At 31.4% G+C, this 23,264-nt stretch overlaps 3 protein-coding genes across 5 annotated transcripts; 2 read left to right on the top strand and 1 right to left on the bottom strand.

Moving 5' to 3' along the window:
• Nucleotides 1-77: 77 nt before the first annotated feature.
• LOC132742763 (probable NADH dehydrogenase [ubiquinone] 1 alpha subcomplex subunit 5) lies at nucleotides 78-3,309 on the top strand. The gene is made up of 4 exons (XM_060731232.1): nucleotides 78-221; nucleotides 1,673-1,714; nucleotides 2,201-2,317; nucleotides 2,919-3,309. Exons 1-4 carry the CDS (start codon nucleotides 198-200, stop codon nucleotides 3,087-3,089), a joined length of 354 nt encoding a protein of 117 aa, XP_060587215.1. The 5' UTR covers nucleotides 78-197; the 3' UTR covers nucleotides 3,090-3,309.
• Nucleotides 3,310-3,758: 449 nt separating this feature from the next.
• Nucleotides 3,759-8,652, bottom strand: LOC132742764 (transmembrane protein 187-like). 3 transcript variants are annotated; one of them, XM_060731236.1, is made up of 2 exons: nucleotides 8,569-8,652; nucleotides 3,759-5,934 (listed from the first exon to the last, which is right to left on the bottom strand). In XM_060731236.1, the coding sequence occupies exon 2, from the start codon at nucleotides 5,908-5,910 to the stop codon at nucleotides 5,092-5,094; it is 819 nt and encodes a 272-aa protein (XP_060587219.1). In that variant the 5' UTR covers nucleotides 5,911-5,934; nucleotides 8,569-8,652; the 3' UTR covers nucleotides 3,759-5,091. The 3 variants fall into 3 exon arrangements, with proteins under 3 accessions (XP_060587219.1, XP_060587217.1, XP_060587216.1); XM_060731234.1 differs by lacking the exon at nucleotides 8,569-8,652 and adding an exon at nucleotides 7,784-7,871 and having other exon boundaries at nucleotides 3,760-5,934; XM_060731233.1 differs by lacking the exon at nucleotides 8,569-8,652 and adding an exon at nucleotides 7,770-7,894 and having other exon boundaries at nucleotides 3,761-5,934.
• Nucleotides 8,653-9,794: 1,142 nt separating this feature from the next.
• Nucleotides 9,795-20,496, top strand: LOC132742765 (ADP-ribosylation factor-like protein 8B). Its single transcript, XM_060731237.1, has 6 exons — nucleotides 9,795-9,986; nucleotides 10,822-10,902; nucleotides 11,521-11,594; nucleotides 11,990-12,151; nucleotides 14,239-14,309; nucleotides 15,557-20,496. The coding sequence occupies exons 1-6, from the start codon at nucleotides 9,864-9,866 to the stop codon at nucleotides 15,598-15,600; spliced, it is 555 nt and encodes a 184-aa protein (XP_060587220.1). The 5' UTR covers nucleotides 9,795-9,863; the 3' UTR covers nucleotides 15,601-20,496.
• Nucleotides 20,497-23,264: the final 2,768 nt, after the last annotated feature.

Here is a 23,264-nt window from a genome sequence, read left to right on the forward strand (position 1 = left end):
GAAATTTGAAATACTTTTATATTTTGCAAAATAACGGAAAAAAGTAAGTCTAAGCATCGATCTTTCTTTTTTCTCTTTCGTTTCACAGTCTGGAGAGATTGCTCAGTGGTCTGAATGCGGGTCCTTTCCGTATTTCAAATACGGAATTTAGAGAAGCTTGGCTCAAAAGTAACGTCCTTGGCTAAATATTTTAAGATATGTCAGGCGCTGCAAGGAGAGTGGTAATTTATTACTAAAGCATCTAACAACATTTTAAAAACACTTCCGTTTATGCCCATATACGATTTTGAAATAAATTACAATTTGAATTGTTTACTAATAAAGTAACTTGCATAGTACTCGGACGTCAAAGAATGTACTTGTTTCGGACAAAAAATAACAAAACAATTTCTTAGCCATGATAATATATTAATTGCTCAAAATAAATATTTATCATTATAATCTAAAACTATATGGATATGGACAAGACAAAGGATGCGTGAAGGGTTTGAAAGCATTGTACGTCTTTGTAGACTAAATTTTATAAAACTTTTACTAAAAGATCTGAGATACATGTACATTATCTTATATTGTTAATGACACAGAAAAACCTGTATTAGTACTCACCTGAAGCACAGTTTTTTTCATCGCTTAATTTCCAAAAATGTTGTTTTGCATATGCATTGGATTGCATCAAATGAAGTTCAAATTAATAATATAAATTTAATTATAGAGTGGGTGGACCAACGCTTGGCGTAAAAATACTATATTTGATTTGATAAATTCAAATCAACGTCAACAAACCTCAATGTTATATGTCCATTTTCAAGACCGATGATATTGTTTTAAATAGCCATTGTGTAAAATTCGCTAATCACATAATGATGTGCATGGCTGGAGCTATACATACTATAAACATAGTCCGGATAAACAAGAGTGGTTTGCGTGAAAGTGTACCATAGTTCGTCGTACAGTACTACATGATGCAGGATTGTTTTTCGAATAAAATCTCTTTTATCTTATGAAGAAATCATATTGAATAAATTGTAACAACCAAATTTGGTTCATACATTTACAAGTACTCAACTTTTAGTTTAAATTTTACAGCCCCAGAACTCTAGTGTTAAAAATTTTTAATAATTTATAATTATGTTGCGGATTACATGCGGTTGTTCATCTGCTATTAGCATTGTCATGTGACTTTACCAGCAGTGAACCACACCAGGGTAAAATGGTGAAAGATGTAAATAAAAGCACAGGTGACCTAAATCGGAGATAACTGAGACATTTTCAGATATTCTAAAAAATATTTTTTACGCCGAGCATTGGTATGCGCAGAGCATTGGTCCAACCACTCTAGCAATAATTGAATAAATGAAGATGGCCACGAGAAAAAATATGTAGATTTTGTGTTCAAATTTCACTTGTGATATCAAAGTTCAAACGTAGCCTCAAAGTAATAATAACTTGATTTTGATTGGTCAGTGTACATTCTACACCATTTTCCGACCAGTCAAATACCTGAGCTTAGAAAAATTCTTTATTATCTAGGACGCTTGAGTTTAGAAATTAATGTGTAAAATAACCTAGTGGATAAGTTTTCCTAGTGGACAAGTTTACCAAATTTGCTCAAAATATGCTTATTATTTAAAATAACAAGTATATCAAGTTTATATAACTTTATATTTTTCAGACTGGCCTGACGGGTCTGAAGGTTGTTGAGGAGCCACATAAGGTATGTTTTTGTTGTAATGGATTTGCCAAGAAAGACGAAATTTATTATAACCAAAATAAAAAAAATTGTTCCCTTGTCCTCAGTCAGCTTTTACTTATTCAGATACATTGTATATAAATATTTGAATTAAAACGTTAAAGACAGTTTACTGAATATATTCAATTACTTTTTTATGATATCGTTTTAATCATATATTCTCTGAACCAATCAACTTTTCTTGTTGGGGAATTTTTAATAGCAGTATTGAGTAAATTTTTCTTCTGTAACATATTTTGAGATTTAATAATAAAGGAATCGATGTCTGTTGAATTAATATTAACAGAATGTGTTAATGTAAAATAATAGTACTACATGTAATAACTTACAGATACAAGTCAGAAGTAAAAGATTGCTATTGAAAATCATATAATTACCATTGAATCATTTGTTATTTTGTTCAATTTCTCAATATATGCAAAATTTACCATATATTTTCTGTTTTTATAGAAACTTGTAAATCTGTATGAAAGGACATTACGAGTACTTGGCAAGATGCCAGCGGATGCTAGTTACAGAGTGAACACTCAGGCTATCATCAAACAACGGTTACAGCTTGTACAGTCAGTAAGTTACATTGTTGTTCATTAAAGCCTCCAAGAGGAGGAGAAATGTCATAGTGGTAAACTTAACAGTAAAACTTAGGATGTCTGCCACTTACCAGGGATTGAGGATTCCAACCTTGCTTGGATCATAACCATGTTTTCCTCAAATGTCACCAGTATTGGTTACCTCTAGGGTGTAGACGTAAAGTAGTTCAAATAATCTTCTGACTTTCATTGCAATCAAACTAAATTAAACTAAGCCTTGCAAAGTGCTTATGGTGATAACAGAAGTACTGTCAAAATATTTCACCATGATAAGGATATGCCTATATGCATAATTGCATTTCCATGCAGCCTGACAAGGGTCTATACTGCTTGCTGCTACATATTGGCATTTTTATACTGAAAGACATTAAACAACAAATGCCTAAAATGGATTATTCCCAATTCAAATGCATGCTTTTTGAACAGACTGTATACTGTTTGATGCTTAATTTTAGTATTTCTTGATACTTGAAAGTTACCATCTAACAATTTTATTGTACCTAAATGCAAAAAGATTGACAAGTTGATTCAAGTTATTTAGCATGGTAAGTGACATGAGTATATTTCTTTTGTTTCAGGAGAGTGATATAGCCACCCTAGAGAGAAAAATCAACAATGGCAGGATTGAAGAAATAATACGACAGGCAGAAAGAGAACTTCATTTAGCAAGAAATTTTGTACAGTATAAACCTTGGGAGCCATTGATTGCAGAGGCTCCAAAAGGACAATTCCAGTGGCCACCTTGTTAATGGATTGTTACATTTTAGTACATAGTAATTTGTTTTGAATTTGTGTAACACAGTGAATAAGGTAGATTTGGAAATAATACTGTATTGTAATGATAAGACAAGTAAGAAGAATTTATTGGTTATGAACAAGTGAAATAAGGGAGAGAAAAAACATTTTTCATTTGTTGTAAATGTATTAAAATATGCTAAAATTTGTTTACAAATAAATGATGAAATAAAATTTTGGTTGTTTTACATAATAGATTATTAGCCTTTGTTCAATGTTGAAGTACTTTCAAAATTTTGGGAGAATTAACTTCTGCTTCCAACAGATTTAGCTAGAAGCGAGGGACAAAAAGTAAAATCTTGCCTATTTACCCTATCAATTACATACAGTATTAAAGATTGACTAGATCTACATATTTTCTATGAGAATATATTTTCTATGAGTACAGATATCATGTACAGATACATATATTTTATAAAAGATGCATATTGAAGTATGAGAATTCAGTAAAAGGCAATTATTCCATCATGTCAAAAAAAACCTCAGTGGAGTCCCTTTAAGCTACATGTATAATGATCAAAAAAGTCATCATGAATATTTAATAATCTAAGTGTAATGTCAACAAAGGTGATTATAATCCAAGTATTAATGCCTTTGTCTTTTTCACCAGTAATGAATAATAAAGTCATTTTAATAATGTATCTTTTTTATTCATAATATATAAAAAGTCATACAAAAACACTTCAAAACATTTATGTTGTAAAACATTTTGTGCAAAAAATCCTTCAAGAATATATATACATAAAATGTGATCCCAACATCAAAGGGGGTCATCTACTCAGGCCAGACCCAATACACCTATGAAGTTTTAGGGTAATAGGCCCAGGCAATCTTAATTTATTGATTTTAAATAATGTGGGATTGACCAACAGACTGACCAACATCATGCTGCAAAACAATATATGGAAGGAAATATCCCCCAGTTCATGAATCATGCTATTCATTATTCAACATTACAATTTAATTGACTACTTTTTTTTAATCATTTTATTTTCCTTATATACATGTAAATAAGCATTCTGTTATATTATTGTGTTAATTGAAACACCACTTGTAGTTTAAAAACAGTTCTTAATGTTTTTATATTATAAATCAATTATGTAACTATACATGCAATCATCTTTGTTAGTGTTGAATATTTATTCTGCCTTATTTCTCAATAACATTGAAATGTTTAAATTACATTTCAGTAAAAATACCAGAAGGGGGACATAATGACAAAGATTTCTGGTGTATTCAAAATAAATTTCTACTGTGCAGAGATAACACAATGTATATTTTGCATTTTTTTTTTTTGTACACTACAACATGCAAAAATGTTGGAGAGTCAACCTTGGTGCCGTTAAAAACTTAAAATAATGAGTTTGGACCCCTGTGATACAGTTAAAACCTGGAAAATTAGGGTATTGAGCACAATGCAATACAGCCAATACCACTAACCTAGGACTGCTTCAACCCAAAATAAATGTTTCTATAGGCAAGCACTCATATTCACAAGCTTGCTTGTATAACATCCCCTGATCCCAGTGATAGAAATAGCTTGTAAGAACTAATTACACTGTTTCTAGTAATGAGCATAATGACTTGATCATTTATTCATTTAAATTAATGGTATGCACAAGTAAATAATTGTTTGAAATTTTTTTATGTCTTGTAGGATTGCATTATTTCAAATGAATTGTAACATATTTACTTTGGTAAATCTGCAAACTGTTAATCAGTCTAGTAAATCGACTATTTATAAAAATAATTTTAAACACTAAGCTGGTTAAAATTTATTAGTACATGTTTACAAAATTATATTGGTTGCACGGTTACACCTCATCTGACCAATTTAATTTTGTAAATACATACTAATAAACTTTAACCTATACTAAAAATTTGTTCAAAATTAGACTTCCCACTCTAGCTAAATAAGAATAGATATAAAACTCAAACTTGTTTAATGTTCCCTTGCTATTTCTCTTTCTTTTTGCTATCAGCGTGTAAAGCAGTACTTACAGTAAAGCAAAACATATTCACAAAATGCACCTGTCCGATATCACACAGTTTTGAAATCAAATGACCGGAAATGTATTTAAAAATTTCATGATATTTTACAAGCTCAAGATCAAGTAACTTTAACACTACAAATCCTGCACAGCTGAGCAAAGCACCAATGAAGGAGTTTCTACATTTAGCCTGTGGAACTTTCTTCCAAGCAAGGACAGCCCCGCCAATTGCAAAACATATGTGTACACCAAGGCTGATTTCAAATCCGTGTTTATCGTACAGAGATAGAAAATAACTTCCAATCGAAGCAGCTATAAATGTTACGTTCCAAACTGTGCTCCATCTGCTAACTGTATTCATCCCCCATAGGAATACCAGCATGAAGAATGGCAGAGTATACCACTGGTCAAGAATGGCAAATCCCTTCAGCTGGGTCACAATTCTTAATGTCTGAATGGGTCCATAGCAACAAGCTGCGACATTGAAGATATAGAATAAAAGAGCGTCAGATTTACGTATTGTGTTTTCTGTCAGTGCAATGGTAGTGGCTGCGCACCAAGCCGCTCCGACAAACACATAGCCTAAATTAACTACGGAATTAAACGGCATCTTAATCCACCTGGGTAAGAATCCTTTCATTGAAATATGGACTCTCTCAGCATAATGCTGAACTCCTATCTCTGCTGTAGCACCATCAAGACATCCTATGTATACAACGTAACTCATAAGCCCTGTGACTGACAAAACCAGCAGCAATGACTTCACCATAATCCCTGGCAGCATTTTGTTTAATTATTGATATCCACACTGCAAATAAAGTAAATTATTTTGTCAATACAATTCTTTTTTAAAGAAATGACAAATAAATGGAAAAAAGACATTAAAAGTTTACAGTCCAATACAGTCACAGGAACTTGAAATTTTATGACAGAATATTTTTTATACAGCACAAGGGCTATTTTGGATATCTTTATCAGCTTATAAATTATAAGTTTGTGTCATAGAAATCAACTACATTAAGGACGTTTTCGGGAGTTTTTATATAGACTTATTGGCAAAATTAAAACTGTTTGATAACAGAAACATTTTCAGCGAAAGAAAAATTGGGGTCACAATTCTCATTTTCGAGTTATCTGCCCTTAAATGCAAAATTTCAAGAACAAATTTAGAGTGGATAGTTTTTTTTCCTACATCTTCTCTTAACTTGTGCATTTTTTTCTTAAAAATTGGCCTATTTTTTCATGAATTTAAAGTTCCTTCATTTTCATTGAAAATAATTAACGGAACTGCATGTAATTATGTATATTTATTCAACAAGAAAAAGAAAAACATTATCCAGAAGTACAGCACATCTACCCAATGAGATCTATCTACCTCCAACGTTTCATGTTGATATCTATTATACTTTCAGAACTATGTCCTGGACAATGTTCAAAGTGTAAAAATGGACAAAGGGCAATTACTCCAAAATAAGGCGAGGCAGAGTGATGCTTATTTTGCACTGCACTTCATCCCAATGAGATCTATCTTCCTACAAAGTTTCATGTTCATATCTATTATACTTTCAGAACTATGTCCTGGACAATGTTCAAAGTGTAAAAATGGACAAAGGGCAATAACTCCAAAATTAGGCAAGGCAGAGTTATGGTTCTTTTGCACTGCACTTCTACCCAATGAGATCTATCTACCTACAAAGTTTTATGTTGATATCTCTTCTTGTTTCAGAGTTATGTCCCGGACAAAGTTCAAAGTGTTAAAATGAACAAAGGGCAATAACTCCAAAACTAAGCAAGGCAGAGTTATGGTTCTTCTGCAGTGCACTTTTACCCAAAGTGTAAAAATGGAGAAAGGGCAATAACTCCAAAATTAGGCAAGGCAGAGTTATGCTTATTTTGCACTGCACTTCTACCCAATGAGATCTATCTACCTACAAAGTTTCAAGTTGATATCTCTTGTAGTTTCAGAGTTATGTTCCAGACAAAGTTCAAAGGGTAAAAATGAACAAAGGGCAATACATTTGTAACTCCAAAACAAAGTTTAATGTTGAAATCTCTTATAGTTTCAGAGTTATGTTCCAGACAAAGTTCCAAGTGTAAAAATGAACAAAGGACAATAACTCCAAAATAAGACAAGGCAGAGTTACGGCCCTGTGCACTGTACATCTACCCAATGAGATCTAGTTTCATTTTGATACCTCTTGTTGTTACAGAGTTATGTCCTGGACAAGAAAAGCAGAAGGAAAGATATCAGGAAAGACTGAGGGACAAAGCGTAACTTTATGTTCACCCTTCAGAAACCATTAAAAGTAAAATTCATATGCAAATTAAGTTTAATAACTAAAAATGTTTCCAAACTCCACAGAACATGAATCGATGAATGCCCAAACATTCCTCCGTTTTGTCAGCCTATGGACAGGATGACGGACAGACCAGGGCAAATCTGCCCTAATAAGTGGGGCATCTTTGACATTGAAAGGTTCTTAAGCGTTACATTTACTTAAAGAAAAGGTTCATATAAATAAAATTATGCCTATCCGAATACTTTCATGTCCGAACATATAATACTGGCATAAATCTGGACAGAGAACTATTTTTTAGATGGCACATCGTGATAACAGTTGAAAGAATTGAAAAAATGCTTACAACATAAAACATACAGTTTGTCTAATGTTATTCAAAAGTAATAACTGGAAAAACAGTGATTTTTTTCCGGTAGGGAGGTTCCTATGTTTTGGTACGCCTGAATGAAATTTACGAATATATTCTACTATATCTCTGGTTCTATTGTTAATCGAATCAGTTCTATTTCGTTAAAAAATTTATAAGACGAATTTAAGATATAGAGATTTGTTTTGTATGGGTCTGTTATGTGCTTTCAGAAAAATGACAATAGTTGGCATGGAGTTTAATATAAGTTTATATATCTGTGTAGTTGGTGAAGACTAATTTTAAATATTGTAAGCATCAATTTTATTGTTAAGCCAAATTTGGGACTTCCGATAACATTATTTAAAGTAAATTCCACAGAAAACACGATTTTTGAATTTTAAGTTTTCCACAGACTAAAAGAGTCATTCAAAATATTATGTTGAGCTTAATCTATTGAAAAGCCAATCATTCTATTACTTTAAAAAATATGCTTCCCACGCGTTTTTGTCTAATATTTCATTACGATGAAAAAACTTGTCCCTTAATTGTAATGATGTTATGCTACATTGCATGACAGAGGGCCATACTTTCAGAAAAAGGTCCTTCTGTCCAATTTATCTGGGACAGGGTCTTTCAAATAGAATGGTCTGGAGCCGGAAGAATTTGACGAAAAAAAGATGTCTCGGTTGAATCATGTGATTAGGTTTTCTACTGACCGTGACCTGGCATAGTACATCACCCTTCAAAAGTCAAATTATAAGATAATAGTTTGTTAAATCGATCAAAAAATTACTGAAAACTAATCCTGGCTATATTACATGAGTATTTTTTACTTTAAAAAGTAACAATTTTATAGATTTCCAATGAAATTAGGAATTTTTCATTCCCGGTGTCAAGGTAAAAATTTACTGCTCATATTTGAAAATAGGTCCAAGTTTCATAAGCTTTTTTTCAATTTATGCATTGTTCAATGGGAAAACAGAAACTGATTTTACAGAGGAAAAATGTTATTTAATCGTATCATGTAAAAAGTTTATAATATTTTACGATATTATTGATAAATATCTGATGCTTAATTTGGTGCATTTTCAAAATGGCGCCATTTATCGTCAAATTTTCAGAACAAGCAATCTATCTTTTTCAACAGATATGGAAAACATTATTTCCTGAAATATTTTATCCTTTTTTACAAGTTTAAAGATTTTCAAAGAACATCATGTTGTTAGAATTTTCATTTTTGCTCTTTTTTATTTTTGCTTTAATTTTCACCCTTTTCTTGATTTGCGTATAGCAAACTATACCGAGTTCTGCCGAGACATGTTTAATTGTAGCGAGAAAGGTTTACATAGCGCGTTTCCGGACCATTCCATTTGAAAGACCCTGTCTTGGACTACCCTTTTTAAGTCCCAGATTATGTATGTAATGTTTTTTGTTTGGTGAGAATAACTAGTTAACCATATTGTCTCGTCAGGAATCGAGCTAACTTGCAGTTACCCTTTATTTATTTTTCTGTTTCAAGAGCGTTGTATGAATTCTAAAAAAAGAAAGAAGAAAAACAGACGACATTTAAGCAGACGAACATCTTCCCAGCATGCAAAGGGTTCGTTTTATTTTAATAGTTACTCTCCAGAATGAATAAAGTTATTAGGATATTTAAAGTGCGTGTATAGAAATGTATCATAATTTTATAAAACGAAAATAAAGGGACGTTTAATAAATAAAAATACTAATAATTATACTTATATAAGTCTACAGTATACAATCAATTTATTTAATTACTGCCTCGCTTCAGTTTAAAGGGCCGACTTGTCAAAGTATCAATATAATTTTCACCTAGTTTTGATAATTTTATTTTCTTATCTTTGTTTATTTCACATTCTTTCTTTAATATTATTTAATATCAGATAGCTTAAATGTAAACTATGAAATTATTGCCATTTTATGTTTTTGTATTTTCTCCGGACATGCGTATATAACGGACGATTCGACTATAGACGGTTTTTATCACCGACCTTGACCTATGATTAGCAGTCATGTGATTGGTGTTTTCAGCCATTGTACTACGGAAGTGAAAACACAAAAAGCAAGATGTTGTCATTCTTTCAGCGCATTTTAGATTGGTTTAAGAGTCTGTTTTGGAAGGAGGAAATGGAATTGACTCTTGTTGGTCTACAGTACTCAGGGAAAACTACATTTGTTAACGTTATTGCTGTAAGAGTATTCCTGAAATTATTACAATTGTTACCCCACCCACATTTTCCGACAGCTGTCAATTTGGGTCCATATTACATTTTACTGTAAAGATCTTTTTTAATTGGTGTGTTAGTCTGGATCCAGACATTGAATAAGAGGTATTGAGGTTTTTTATAAGAAATAAATCATGCATTAATTTAGATCAATTTAATCTAGTGTGAAAATACTAAACAGTGGAAAAAAAAGAATTATGGTGGTTTCGGCGAAGGAAGTGGCTAGCCGTACGGCTAGCCAGGACTCACTGTATTGTCAAGCCCTACGGCACTTTTCAAGATTATATGGAAGTCAAACATGCATATGTTATTTTATGACTTTAAGCCAAGAAACAGCAATTGTCTTCGTATGTTTAAATTTTTAGGTTTGAATTTTCAATATCTTGTCTTTAATTGCATGAAAATGTGTGATAAACCACGATAATTGGCGTGCTCATTATACAACAGATATTGTTTGCACTATATAAATTAAGTTCGCCGAAACCACTACCTGTTTTATTGTATATAAGATCAGTTCGCCTAACCGGTAGTTCGATGAAACCACTCTCACCCGAAAAAATAGGTATAATGAGTAAATGCAAGCAGGATGTTTCGACACCAAGCAAAATCGGCCCCTGTGCAAAAATCAGCCCCAAGAAGTTTCAGCCCTTTTCCATGAGACGTTTCGACTATTTGATGACATTAAAAAGGAAATTTTATTCTTGACTAACTATATGTTAGTTTACACCTTGTAAAAATAGTAAAAAATGTGAAAGTTTCACATTCATTTCATTCAGAGAGTGATTGATTCTCTATTTCAGTCTGGCCAGTTTAGTGAAGACATGATACCAACAGTCGGGTTCAACATGAGAAAGATAAGCAAAGGAAATGTCACAATTAAAGTAAGCATATCATCTTTAGTACCAACATTATAGATTATCTCGTTCTGGTAAATTATCTTGCTCCAGTAGATTGTTTCATTATGGTACATTATCTCATTGCGGTAGATTATCTCATTCCGGTAGATTATCTCATTGTGGTAGAATGTTTCATTGCAGTAGATTATCTTGTTAAGAACAAGGTAGATTATCTCATTAAGGTAGATTATCTCATTAAGGTAGATTATCTCATTATGGTATCTCATTAAGTACACGGGTATAACAAAGTTTTGCTGTCAAAGTTACTACGAGAATAGAAGACTCTGAGAGAATACAGATTAATTTTTATATAATGTGATTAGTAATTAATATGTAACTTGTAACATGTTTAAATATAATTCCCCTATAATAATTCAGTAGCTGACGCAATAAAAACAAGAGATGTTGCATCTTTCATTGTCTTTCATGGACAAAGTGCAGACAATCAAGCAGTCTGTGATTTACACTTTATTATCTTGAAGTAGTCTTCCTTCCTGTCATAGGATCTGTTCATTCACATAGATACATGTACATGTATATTTGTTTTGTTGGTACATCAAGTCCCGCTGGGCCAGATGATTTATATTCTAACATATATTTTAGTTATGGGATATTGGGGGCCAGCCAAGGTTCAGAAGCATGTGGGAGAGGTACTGCCGAGGGGTAAATGCTATAGTGTAAGTCTTACATACATAGTGCTTTCTATAAAGTCTGATTATGATGTATAAATTTTTAAGTAGGAAGACATAAAATACTTTGAATTGTTGTATTGAATACATCCATTAAATATTGTAAGTTGTAAGTATTGTTGATTGTATGATTTTGTATCTGCACCGAATAGGTCTTATAACAAGTGTTGTTTATATTGAAATGGGTATTAATTATACTGAAACAGATATTGTTTACATTGAAACAGATATTTATTATAGTGAAACAAGTTTTGAAATAGACATTATTTATATGGAAACAAGTGTTGTTTATATTGACACAGATACTGTTGTATTGAACCAGGTGTTGTTTATATTGAAACAGGTGTTGTTTGTATTGAAACAGGTGTTGTATATTGAAACAGGTATATGGTTGATGCTGCCGATCATGACAAAATTGAAGCATCGAGAAATGAACTACACAATTTATTAGACAAACCACAGTTACAAGGTATTCCGGTGTTAGTTCTAGGTAATAAACGGGACCTGCCAGGTGCATTAGATGAAAAACAGCTCATTGATCAAATGTAAGTACATGTATTTCTTGCATATCAGACAGGAATATTTATTGTTTACACTGGTACTAGAAAAACCTGTCTTACACCTTCCATGTTAGACAAGTCACATGCTTTAAATGACGTCAATCCCTTGAGAATTTTATGAATGAATTGCGTTCTTAGAATGACATCATTTTGCCGTTAGGAAGTTGAAAGTCCATATGCTACTTGAAGATATAAGTGCTTAATGAAAATATTACTTTTACTGTATTTTCTTTCCTAATAATGATTAATATGCCATATGCAAGGAAAAGAATCGAACACCGGCTGTCGTCACAGACACAAATATCTCGCTCTTGGGTAACTGTTTAGCTCATTAGATTTAATACGCTAGTTCAAACTCTTAAATATACATGTTCACTAATGGTTTGTATTTATTGAGAGAATGACATTTGTATTTTCTTTCAGTTTATTTTCTGTCACATTTTGTATGTCTATTTCTGTGGCACCCCTTTTAAGTTATTTTGATAGAGGAAAAAAACACCAATAGATTTTATATGTTTTGTTTGTGGGTATATACACAAGCATAACTATTTAATAAGTGCAATTTTATATCTTGTAAGTTGCAGCGTTTTCTGGAGGGGGGAGAATGTTGTATTTTCAGCTTGATTAAATTACATCATCAGATGTTATAAAGAAACTGTTTAGCCTCGAACATTAATACTATACCCAGACAGGCTGATTCTTTATTGCGCAGTATTTAATACAGTAGATTAAGATTAATTTCCACAGAAATGTCATGCTACAGAAATCTATAACATACTGTTGTAATTTGTAATAGTGAACAATAAATCAATATTTTATATATCAGCAATATTAAAAGAGCATTTGATTGATTTCAAAGGTGAAAGCTTTATTAATAGATTTAAACTACAATTATATGGCTTATACTAGGTTATGCATGACTTCTCCCTAGATTTGACAAATTCTCCCTATTTATTTTGTAGGGAGTAGTCATTACTCTTTTAAATGACAATATCAATTTAGTCAATGGAACTTTGTTAGTCTTGTTAGTTGAATTGTTTTACAAATAATTGACTTGAAACATATGAAAATATTGTTTTTAAATAATTTTTATTTGCAATTGCTTGATTTCATTATGAAATTATGGAAAATATTCCAACAAACAAGAGATTTGATTTCATTGAAAAAGTATTGAAATTTATCCAAGAATAACATTTTCAGAAATACATATGAATTTTACTTTATCTTACCAGTAAGACTCTCATAAGCTACGGCCGAAAAAGTCCCCTTGTGTCTGTTTTTAAATAATAACTGCAAAAAGTGCTAAATTAAGGATTTTCATTTTTTCCCATGTACGTCTTTATATAATGTTTAAACATTGGTATAGAATGTCATAGACAAGTTTTCTTAGACATATGTTTAAAGTGTCACAGACTAATTTTCTCAGGGCATGATTGACTTGATAAATTAGCATTTAATTCCCATAGTAGCTATTGGACATTCACTGGAATCTCAGAAATCCTTGATTAAAATAATACCAGCAATATTCTGGTCAATATTTAGATTCCTGTGTCAACATTGGTATCAAATATTGACAATTGCGACATGGGCGTGTTTGCTGGGACGAGGTAGTCATTGATTTATTCATTGTAAATGATCGAACAATATTATAAATACGGTGTGTAGTTTATAAAGACAATTGATTTCCTGATTTGATCATTTCCTGTATGGGTTCTTTAACAATGGATTTTATCAACGTCTTGAATGGATCCTGGTCATGAATTTTGTTAAATTAAAAAAAAAGAAGAAACATAGTCAAAGCCAAATTATGAATTTTTGGAAGTGTTTTGGAATTTTTATACTCAAATTTGAGGGAAAATGAATATTTTGTTGTGTTTGATTCATTTTCTGTTATGAATTCAACATTAAACAAACACACCCATATGATTTCCTAGACTTTGTTGTTCATTAAAGTAGTATCAAATGATTTATGTCTATAAAATTAGCATATTGTTGTTGTTGTTTTTTTAATTGGTTGTGCATTGTTTGTACACATTTTTTTGTATAACCTTTGTTTTCTCTTTTTTCTCCAGGAATTTATCTGCTATCCAAGATAGAGAAATTTGCTGCTATTCAATATCATGCAAAGAAAAAGAAAATATAGGTCAGTATAAAATATGGGAAGTGCCTGCTCAGATTTCCCCTCTAGAATCAACACAATATTAAATTATAAAGAAAAAGAGACGCTTCCTGCCACTCCTGATTTGTAAAATGGCCTTGCCCTGCTTTGAATTTGGAACTGTCCATTGTTATTTTAGGTGATTTTGGTATCAGAATGCTAAAACAAGTGCAGCCAGTAATGTTATAATTGAGCTGTGCCATCACAAAACCAACATAGATTGTTTGGGACCAGCATGGATCCAGATCAGCCTGCGCATCCACACAGTCTGATCAGGATCCATGCTGGTCGCAAACGCACTATGTTGGTTTGTCATGGCTCGTCTCAATTATTATGTCTGGTCACATTACACAGAATTGCAGACTGGCCAGGACATATACTGGTTGCATAGGTACATGTATATCATTAAGGTCAAAGTTGTTCAGACGGTTACCAACTACATGTATGGTTCAAGATATTAGATCTGAGAATTCAAAATAGCTCTGTGTATATTTGGATTCCAGTGTCATTTTGTAATCAAATATAAACAAATTGACAAGGGCATTTTTGCTATGACAAAGCAGCCATTGATTCAAATTATCCATTATAAATGATTGAACATAGTCTAATGTCTGTTTTTCAATACTTTCCCAGCTAGCCATTGTTTTAGATCAGTGTATTAAATTAGCCATATAAATAATAGTATGTATGTATGTCTCAGGTAAATAAAAGGTAAATTTTCTTCATTTATCCCTGAACTAAATTACTTGTTAAAACTGAAAGTATTCAGCATTTGCTACCAGTCAGGCTAGCCTACAAATCAGGCTCTATACTGTTGGTAGCTATATTTTGATAAATCAAATCAATTACTTAAATCAGTAGGTTAAAAGCTAATTACAGTTTAATTAGTGAAATTACTATTACAGTTCACTTAGTGAAATTACTATTACAGTTCACTAAGTCAATTTACTATAACAGTTCACTTAGTTAAATTACTCTTACAGCTCACTTTGTTAAATTACTCTTACAGTTCACTTAGTGAAATTACAATTTCAATTCACTTGGCGAAATTACAATTACAGTTCACTCTGTGAAATTACTATTACACTTCAGAATGTAATTGTTAAAATTTAATGTAATACAGTAACACTAATAAATATGACAAAGTACGACATTTGCTCTAGAACACTTGTTGAATATTTGTGAATGTAATAAACCTACTCAAAATATAATTCACTATTCCTCCATTTCAGACATCACATTACAGTGGTTGATACAGCATTCCAAAGGTCATTAAAGTTTGGGTACCAGTCATTTCTATACAGTCATTTCACAGCAATATTTCATCATCCATACTAAAAAAAGCTGGGATACAGTCTGCATGAAACACAAATTTGCCAAGTTAGCTCTTGAAATACTTCATTTGACAAAAACAGGGTTGAAAAGCCAACTAGAGGAAGTTTACAGAGCTGTATTACCTGATAATAAAGTTGTCTTAAAACTTGAGAAATCATTCTTGAATAGAAAATTTGCCAGAATTGTCATTTAAGAATTTTAAAAAAACACATTTTTATGATATAAAAAATCATCATTATACTAGTAATTGAATGGTGCACTTCGCTGCCATGTTTGATTTCATTGAAGACTAGTTTACTGTTGAACATTTTCCAAAGAATTAGTGTTAATTGAACGATAATTAGATTGTTTGTGTGAAGAAGTTTCCTGTATTTGTCATAAAAAGTAGATTTTTTATGATGATTTAACCTGAATGAGTTTTTTTCCAAGGTTATAATTATATGGTATAGATTTTTAGGGCCTATTCTGTAAGTTTGTGTTAGTAATTGTAAAATTACACTCTGTAATTGTTGAATTACTGTAATTGTTGAATAACATATTGTAAATGATGAATTACACTCTGTAATTTTTCCATTACACACTGTTTTCTGTCCCATGATGTTTAAACTAAGAATTACTTCATTTCCTAAGGGTCTGTGAACTTTTTAACCTTTATTTCATGGCAGATTGATAAACATCAGTATTTCTATAAAAGAAAATGTTACCATTTTTTTTTGTTATTAAAGCTTAAGAAGGTCCCTTATTAATGTGACTTCTAAACATTTTCATTTAATTCCTATTTTGCGTGGGTTCATAGAACAAAATATGTATAAATTATTGTAGATTATAATTATGAATAGATTATATTTACATATTTGGCACAATGTTAGTATGAGAGTGTTTATTGTATGAAAGAGGAGGAGTGTTATTTATTAATGAGTGAAAAAGAATGTATTATTAAAGATGAACCAATTTTTTTACTCTCTTTTTTTTCCCTTTCTTGATACAGTTATAAATTGAAATAATTTTTTTTTATCAAGATTTATTGGGTTAGTCTGTTCACTTGATGTAAATTGTTACAATGTAACAATGAATAGTGAGCGATGTATTAAAAGCAGTGTGGTTTTTGTTAAAATTTTTTTTAGTCACAAATCTTAGCCAAATAGTAATATGCCAACCAAAAGTGAGTGATTTGAATGGGACAATTTATTGGTAGAGCTCTACTTGTTAAATATTCACAAACGGAAAATGCTTCTTAATTGACTGTTATGTTCTTAAGTGGGTATTGACAAAGATTCTTACATAAAACAAGCACTCTTAATGTTAAAGGTACATTTATGTCACTGCAACATCAATTAATAACCATTTATTATTTAATGTAAATAATTTCTGGTGAAAAATGCATCCATAATGCCATAGATTTAATAATTATATGATTATTAGCCTAATACTCATTTTAATGTACGAAACATACCCAAATGTTAACAAAGCGTCAGGAACTGACTTATGAATGATACCAGTGTATTACAGAACATTTGGGATCGCTGGCTGATGAAATATGTAAACACAATCTGTATTTTGACATCTTTCTTATATACTTATTGGCTTTTTTCTGAAATTAATTTCAAGACTAAGAAGTTTTTGAAATGAGAAATAAGTAAATGAGTAAATCATTCCCTTCTTATGTTTTGTAATAAAAATATATGATGTCTTTGAGAATATATAGGACTAAAAGTACTGTACAAATACTAGTAAATACTAGTTGTTTTTTTTGTCCCTTTACCTTCCTCTTTTAAAGGTAATATATATTTGACAGATTTCATTTAAATTTAAGCTTAATTTTCAATTTTCTTCAATCTTTTTATTGCAAAAGTGCTGTTTATAATGCATTCCAGTTTTATGTTTATGCTTCATGTGTTAATGAAAGTTTTCAGTTATATCGTGGAAACTGTAGTTGGATGGAGTATCGCATTTCTATATGATTATAATGGTCAGTAATTTTTAGGCAAGTTTTCATGTAAAGATTAGTAGATATATGAATGAATATCGATTATTACGATAATTTAGAGGGTTATTCATAATAAATAGAAGTCTGATGATAATATCACATCTGTATAGCTGTTAGACTGGCCAGAACTTGTTTTGTCTTGCCCTTTTATGTTGAAATCCCACCTAGAAACATGGCACAGAGATTGCTAAATGATACCAAAGTGTCCATCTTGGCTTCACTTTCCTACACTTTTGCTACAATTGATGTCACGTTGGCTTCAGTTGATGTCACTTTGGCTTCACTTGATGTCATTTTGGTTTCACTTCTTCAATTGATGTCACATTGTTTTCAGTTGATGTCTCTATGACTTCAGTCAATGTCTATTTAGCTTCAGTTAATATTGCTTTGACTTCTGTTGATATCTCTTTGGTTTCAGTTACTGTCTGTTGTCACTTTGGTTTAACAGGCGTCACTTTGGCTCCAGTTGATGTCACTTTGGCTTCATTTGATTTATTGAAAAAAAAATTGGAATGATCTACTCTAGTTTGAGCCATTTAGTCCACATTAGATTATGCCTTCTTTAGCTATATTGGAACACATGGTGTAACCTAGAAAAAATATTTAACTAGTAAATGCCTTGAATTCCTCGCTTGCATATTTTGTTGCATTGTTGTTTATTGTCATTCGTAACTTGGTTACGTTTGATAATGATGAAATGACATTATTATAATACTCATTGCTTTTACCCTGTAGATCAACCAAATCATTTTGTATATGTTTGGGCTAGTTTGCAATCATTTCTTTATATCTAAAGTGCTAAGTTAGGAAATTATTTTTTTTAAAATCTAGTTCATGATCACTACTAAGTGGCCTAGTGGTTATAAGGTCACTGGCCTCTTTTTAACTTGTTCATCATCACTGTCAAGTTTGAATCCTGGATGGAACACATGTGATTAAAATCATCATTTGTTGCGTGTGAGATGAAATCAGGAGAATGATGGCTCTTTAAAATTGCCTGCATGTTACTAAGAATATTCGTAGATTAGCCTTGATTATAAAAATTCTAATATTAACAGGCGGGTAAACGTCATTGGCAATGACTTATTATTACTTAAAGCAAAGACCCAACCAACACTCATGAGATATGACTTGTACTTTTATATCAAGGCAAACCAAAATGTTAGCCCAATTATGTTGTAGAAATAGCATTTATTAAACGTTAAGCTAACCTGTCTGTTTGATAAGTTATGTTTGAAACCATTTTTAATTGTAAGAACAAATTTGTAGCTCAGATTTTTCATGTTTTCATATTTATAAGTAACGTTTTAAGGGGACTTATAAATGTGCATATTTTCATGTGTGGGATCAGAAACTGTTTTTTATCAATTTGAATATAAGTTAAGTTATACTTAAAAACGTTATATATACATGTATGTTATAAAAGATGTAAATGAAGATCAATTTAGTGCCATAGGCCAGGAACTTGTGACTTTTTGTTAAAATCTTTTTTCTTTTTTTTTTAAACTTTGGTGCAGTTGAGTTTATATTTATTTATCTCTTGTTTCTTTTTATTAAGAGAAGTTATGAACTTCTTTGTACAGTGCAACAATGAAATATGCTTTGAAAAGAATATAGTGTTAGTAGCTTAAAATTTTGTATTATAATATTGAAATCCCTTGAACTTTGAATGGACTGTTCTAAATTCAAAACAGGGCAAATCTATTATACAATTTCAGTGGGATATGGGTTTTAACTTAACATTAAATGAAATTTAGAGTGGAAAAATTACTAATTAAGTATCACAGAATATAGATTTTTTTTATTGCTGTTTAGTGGAATTTATTTTGTGTGCATTTTTTTTTCACGTTTATTTAACAAAATTACCGTCAGTTTGTTTTGCTTAGATCATAATTTTGCACTCATTATCAGTGTAAATGTTGTACACTCATAGAACTATATAACCAATGAAATATTTTTATTCTCAAATCCAAAGTTTATCAAATAAATGCACATTTGTATTCTAGTTTAAAGCTCTATCAATGATTATTGATAATGATTGTAGCAGGAATGTAATAACCCTTACCTCACTAAATATCTTAAATGGACTTGTCCATCTTTCAATCTGGACAAAACCATTCATCATCTTAGGGAAAATTTCAAAATACTGATAGAATAGCGGACAGTGCCTGGGGATCTTGGTTTGCAAAGGTTACATGAGTAAAATCTGTTGGCTAAGGGTAAAAAATATTAATACGGGGTAGTCAAAGGCCGGGTGACTGTGAAGCGGGTCCTGGCTTTGGCTTGCTCGGCTATAAAAACAAACAATATTAAGAATTCTATACCTATCAATAAAATTTTCAGTGTCAGTTCTAGTTTTAAATAACTTCACCGTTCATAGGGTTTGCCTTATTTCATATTTGAAATAAAGCATATTACAAAATTAGGTATTAGGTAGACATTAGTTTGTTTTGTTTTTTGCAACAGATAAATGCAAGGGAAGGAAGCAATGGAATTAATGCATTATGTATGGTTGGAATTGTCTCCCTTATGTTAAATGCCTATTATTCTCCAGAGTTATTTCTCCTCTTTTTGAATTTTCTTTTGAGATAATGCCATGAACTAAGTTTTGTAATTTGCATATTAAGCTAAATTGTATATAGATTATGTATAATAAATTCAAATTTTCCTTCACTACCCAATTCTAAGCTTGATAGAAATGAATCGTTTATTGAAAAGAAATTGTTTTGTTTATGGGTTTAGCTGTTGTTTTAAATTTTTCATTTTTGATTTGATAGTAATTGTTGTACCATTATTATTTCTTGTAAAAGCTATGTCATATTTGTGATATTAAAATTATCAATTATTGCATATTTGCTGTTGTTTTGTTTATATAAATAACTGTTATTTGATTGGTTCTTTGTTAAGAAATGCTGCTTTCTGTAGTGTAAGTTTGAATGATAAGACCATATAAGAAGGCTTATTTATTAAGCTTTAGAAATGAATATGTCTTTCGGAAAGGGGTCATATTATGTTTTGAAAGGTTTTAAAACTTTTAATAGCGTTAATAAAGATTATAGAGCATAATGGAGGCTTATCATGTCAAAAAAAAGCAACGTTGAAGTTAAAATTATGTGTCAAAATAGGAGCAAAACTTTAATTATGCACATTATGCATAAAAAATCCATCTTTATTAAATTACTTAAAAATGTTGAACATGTTTTTTAATAATGTTCTAATAATGGATTTAGAGCATGTTAGATGTTTAATAACTGAAGAAAGCAGCGCTAAATGTGTCATAAAAGTGGCAAAATGTAAACAATGTAGTATGTTGACTTCCATACGAAATACTAATTCACTATAATTATACCAAATGCAAACAAAGCAAAGATAGTTCTTGGATATATGGCAAATTAGTATTTTTTTGGAAACTGTAACAAGATACAAAAAAAATTAAAATTTAAAGATTTTTTTTGCGAAATAAAATGATAGTATAGCATTTCTGGGGCATAATGGACCAATAAACAAAGTGGTATATTGTCTTCCATACAAATAAAATTCACAATAACTACTAATCATGTCTTATAAGCAAAAGATAGTTCAGCTATACATTGTATTACCAGTGTTTATTTTCCACCAAATCCTGACAGGACACCAAAAATAAAAAGCTTTCCGCCAAAACAAAGCCACCACATTGACCTCGCAACGACGTGTGTACAGCTGCTTGGCTCATCTCCCATGCTATGCCATTAACTACCCCCCCCCCCCCCCCCCCCCCAGGGTTGCAGGAGCGTGGTTACAATAGACTGTAGCATAAATGTCATTTTATTCAGATTTATTTTATTCTCATAACCATGCAGCGGAAAAACTGTGGAGTGTACAGTTATTTTTGTTAGTTAAATAACCTGATATCAATTGCTTTATATTAAGATAGTTTTAACAAGAAAACATAGGTCAAAGATGGTATATCGGTGTTATCTATAGATCACGCGTGGTAATGGCCAGGTTTTATCAAATATCATTGCATATTATTCCAGCTGTCGCATAGATATATCATTGTACATTGTATGGTTCATTTTCTTTGTTTTATTAACTGTGCTAGTGTGTGTGTGTGGGGGGGGGGTGTCCGTGGCTGAATGGTTGATGTTAAGGTCGCTGACTTGAAACCACTTGCCCATAACCGCAGTGGGTTCGAGTCCCGACAGAAACTTTTGATTCATTTATGTAATGAAGCTATCCAGCTAACTTATGGAACGTTGGTGTTTCTTCTGAGGTGCCCGTTTGTGCCTGAAATAATGCACAGACTGACAGAGGGACACCTGAGGTCTTCCTCCACCAATAAAGCTGGAAAGTCGCCATATAACATATACTGTGTGTCGGTGCGACGTAAAACCCAACCAAAAAATGTGTTAGAAATTAAGACAATAAACCAAAACCGATTGAACATAAGACTGACATACGGACGGACATGAGAAAAACGTGCTGTGAACTTCATTACAGGCAAAGCAATTATTCAAAAAAGTAAACAATATTATTCCTTAATACGGTGTTACCAGCTAATTAACGAGAGGAAATTAATTGATGAGATTATCAGCATTTGATCTATTGAATTAAATATTAAATCCTCTAATTGGAAATATCTCTAATTGGAAATATTGCTATAGCAACGCGCGAGCCTGATTGTATGTGGAATCTTCCGTACATCGTTTAGTGAGCTTTTTTCGCAGAAACCTTAAATAACTATAACAATTGACAGTTCCTATACTACAATCAGCGAAATTAGAATTAAAGATAAATATTCGACTTCATGAATATGATTTGCTGTGCGTGGTGAAACCGGACACGTTGGCCAAACATGATCTTTCGACTTCCTGAAACAGCCGGCTCACTTGATAATAAACATGTTGGCGATATCACATTATTTGAATTGTCAATGATTTGATAGTGGCCATTTCCTTATGAACATGTTACGTTCTGGTAAAATAAACATCATTTATGATTTTATGACACAAATAACTTTCCTTGAATAATGCACGCACTTTAATTGTGTGGAAACTAAATATAAATGTAATGATAGCTATCTGTCAATAAAATACATTATTTCCTCGAAAACGCCGGCTTTATACATGTATATAGACATTAAAATTTTAGGATTGGAAGCCTGGCGTCATAATTTCAATATTGACGAAAATGAGTCACCCTAATAATTACGGGGAAAAACCTAGCGTTTAAAAATTAATAAATTATTAACTTAACTTAAAAGACAGTTAAAAGAGATACGAAATCCCCAATGAACGCATGAAAATGTTGTAGGCTCGGTCTGATGAAAAGATATACAGTATGAAATTGAATTATAACATTGTAATATATAAATATTATATAGTTGTAATATATAAAGTTTTTACTGCAATCTCATTGAAAAAAAATTAAATGTAATAGCCCGCTCGATTAACCGCAACTAATTTTAAAATAACATGCTACCATTTCGAAATATACGGTTATAATAAACACCGTACTTTCAAAATAGTACTATATTTATTTTAAACTATCTAGACATGTACACGACTTATTTTGCAAGACGTATTAATCTCGTCTGATACCCTTGCTATCTACGTAAATAGCGGTGAAGGTATTTGATG

This window comes from Ruditapes philippinarum, unplaced genomic scaffold (genome assembly GCF_026571515.1).
Source record: "Ruditapes philippinarum isolate M1 unplaced genomic scaffold, ASM2657151v2 ctg166_1_1_1_1, whole genome shotgun sequence".
Classification (NCBI taxonomy): Eukaryota; Metazoa; Mollusca; class Bivalvia; order Venerida; family Veneridae; genus Ruditapes; species Ruditapes philippinarum.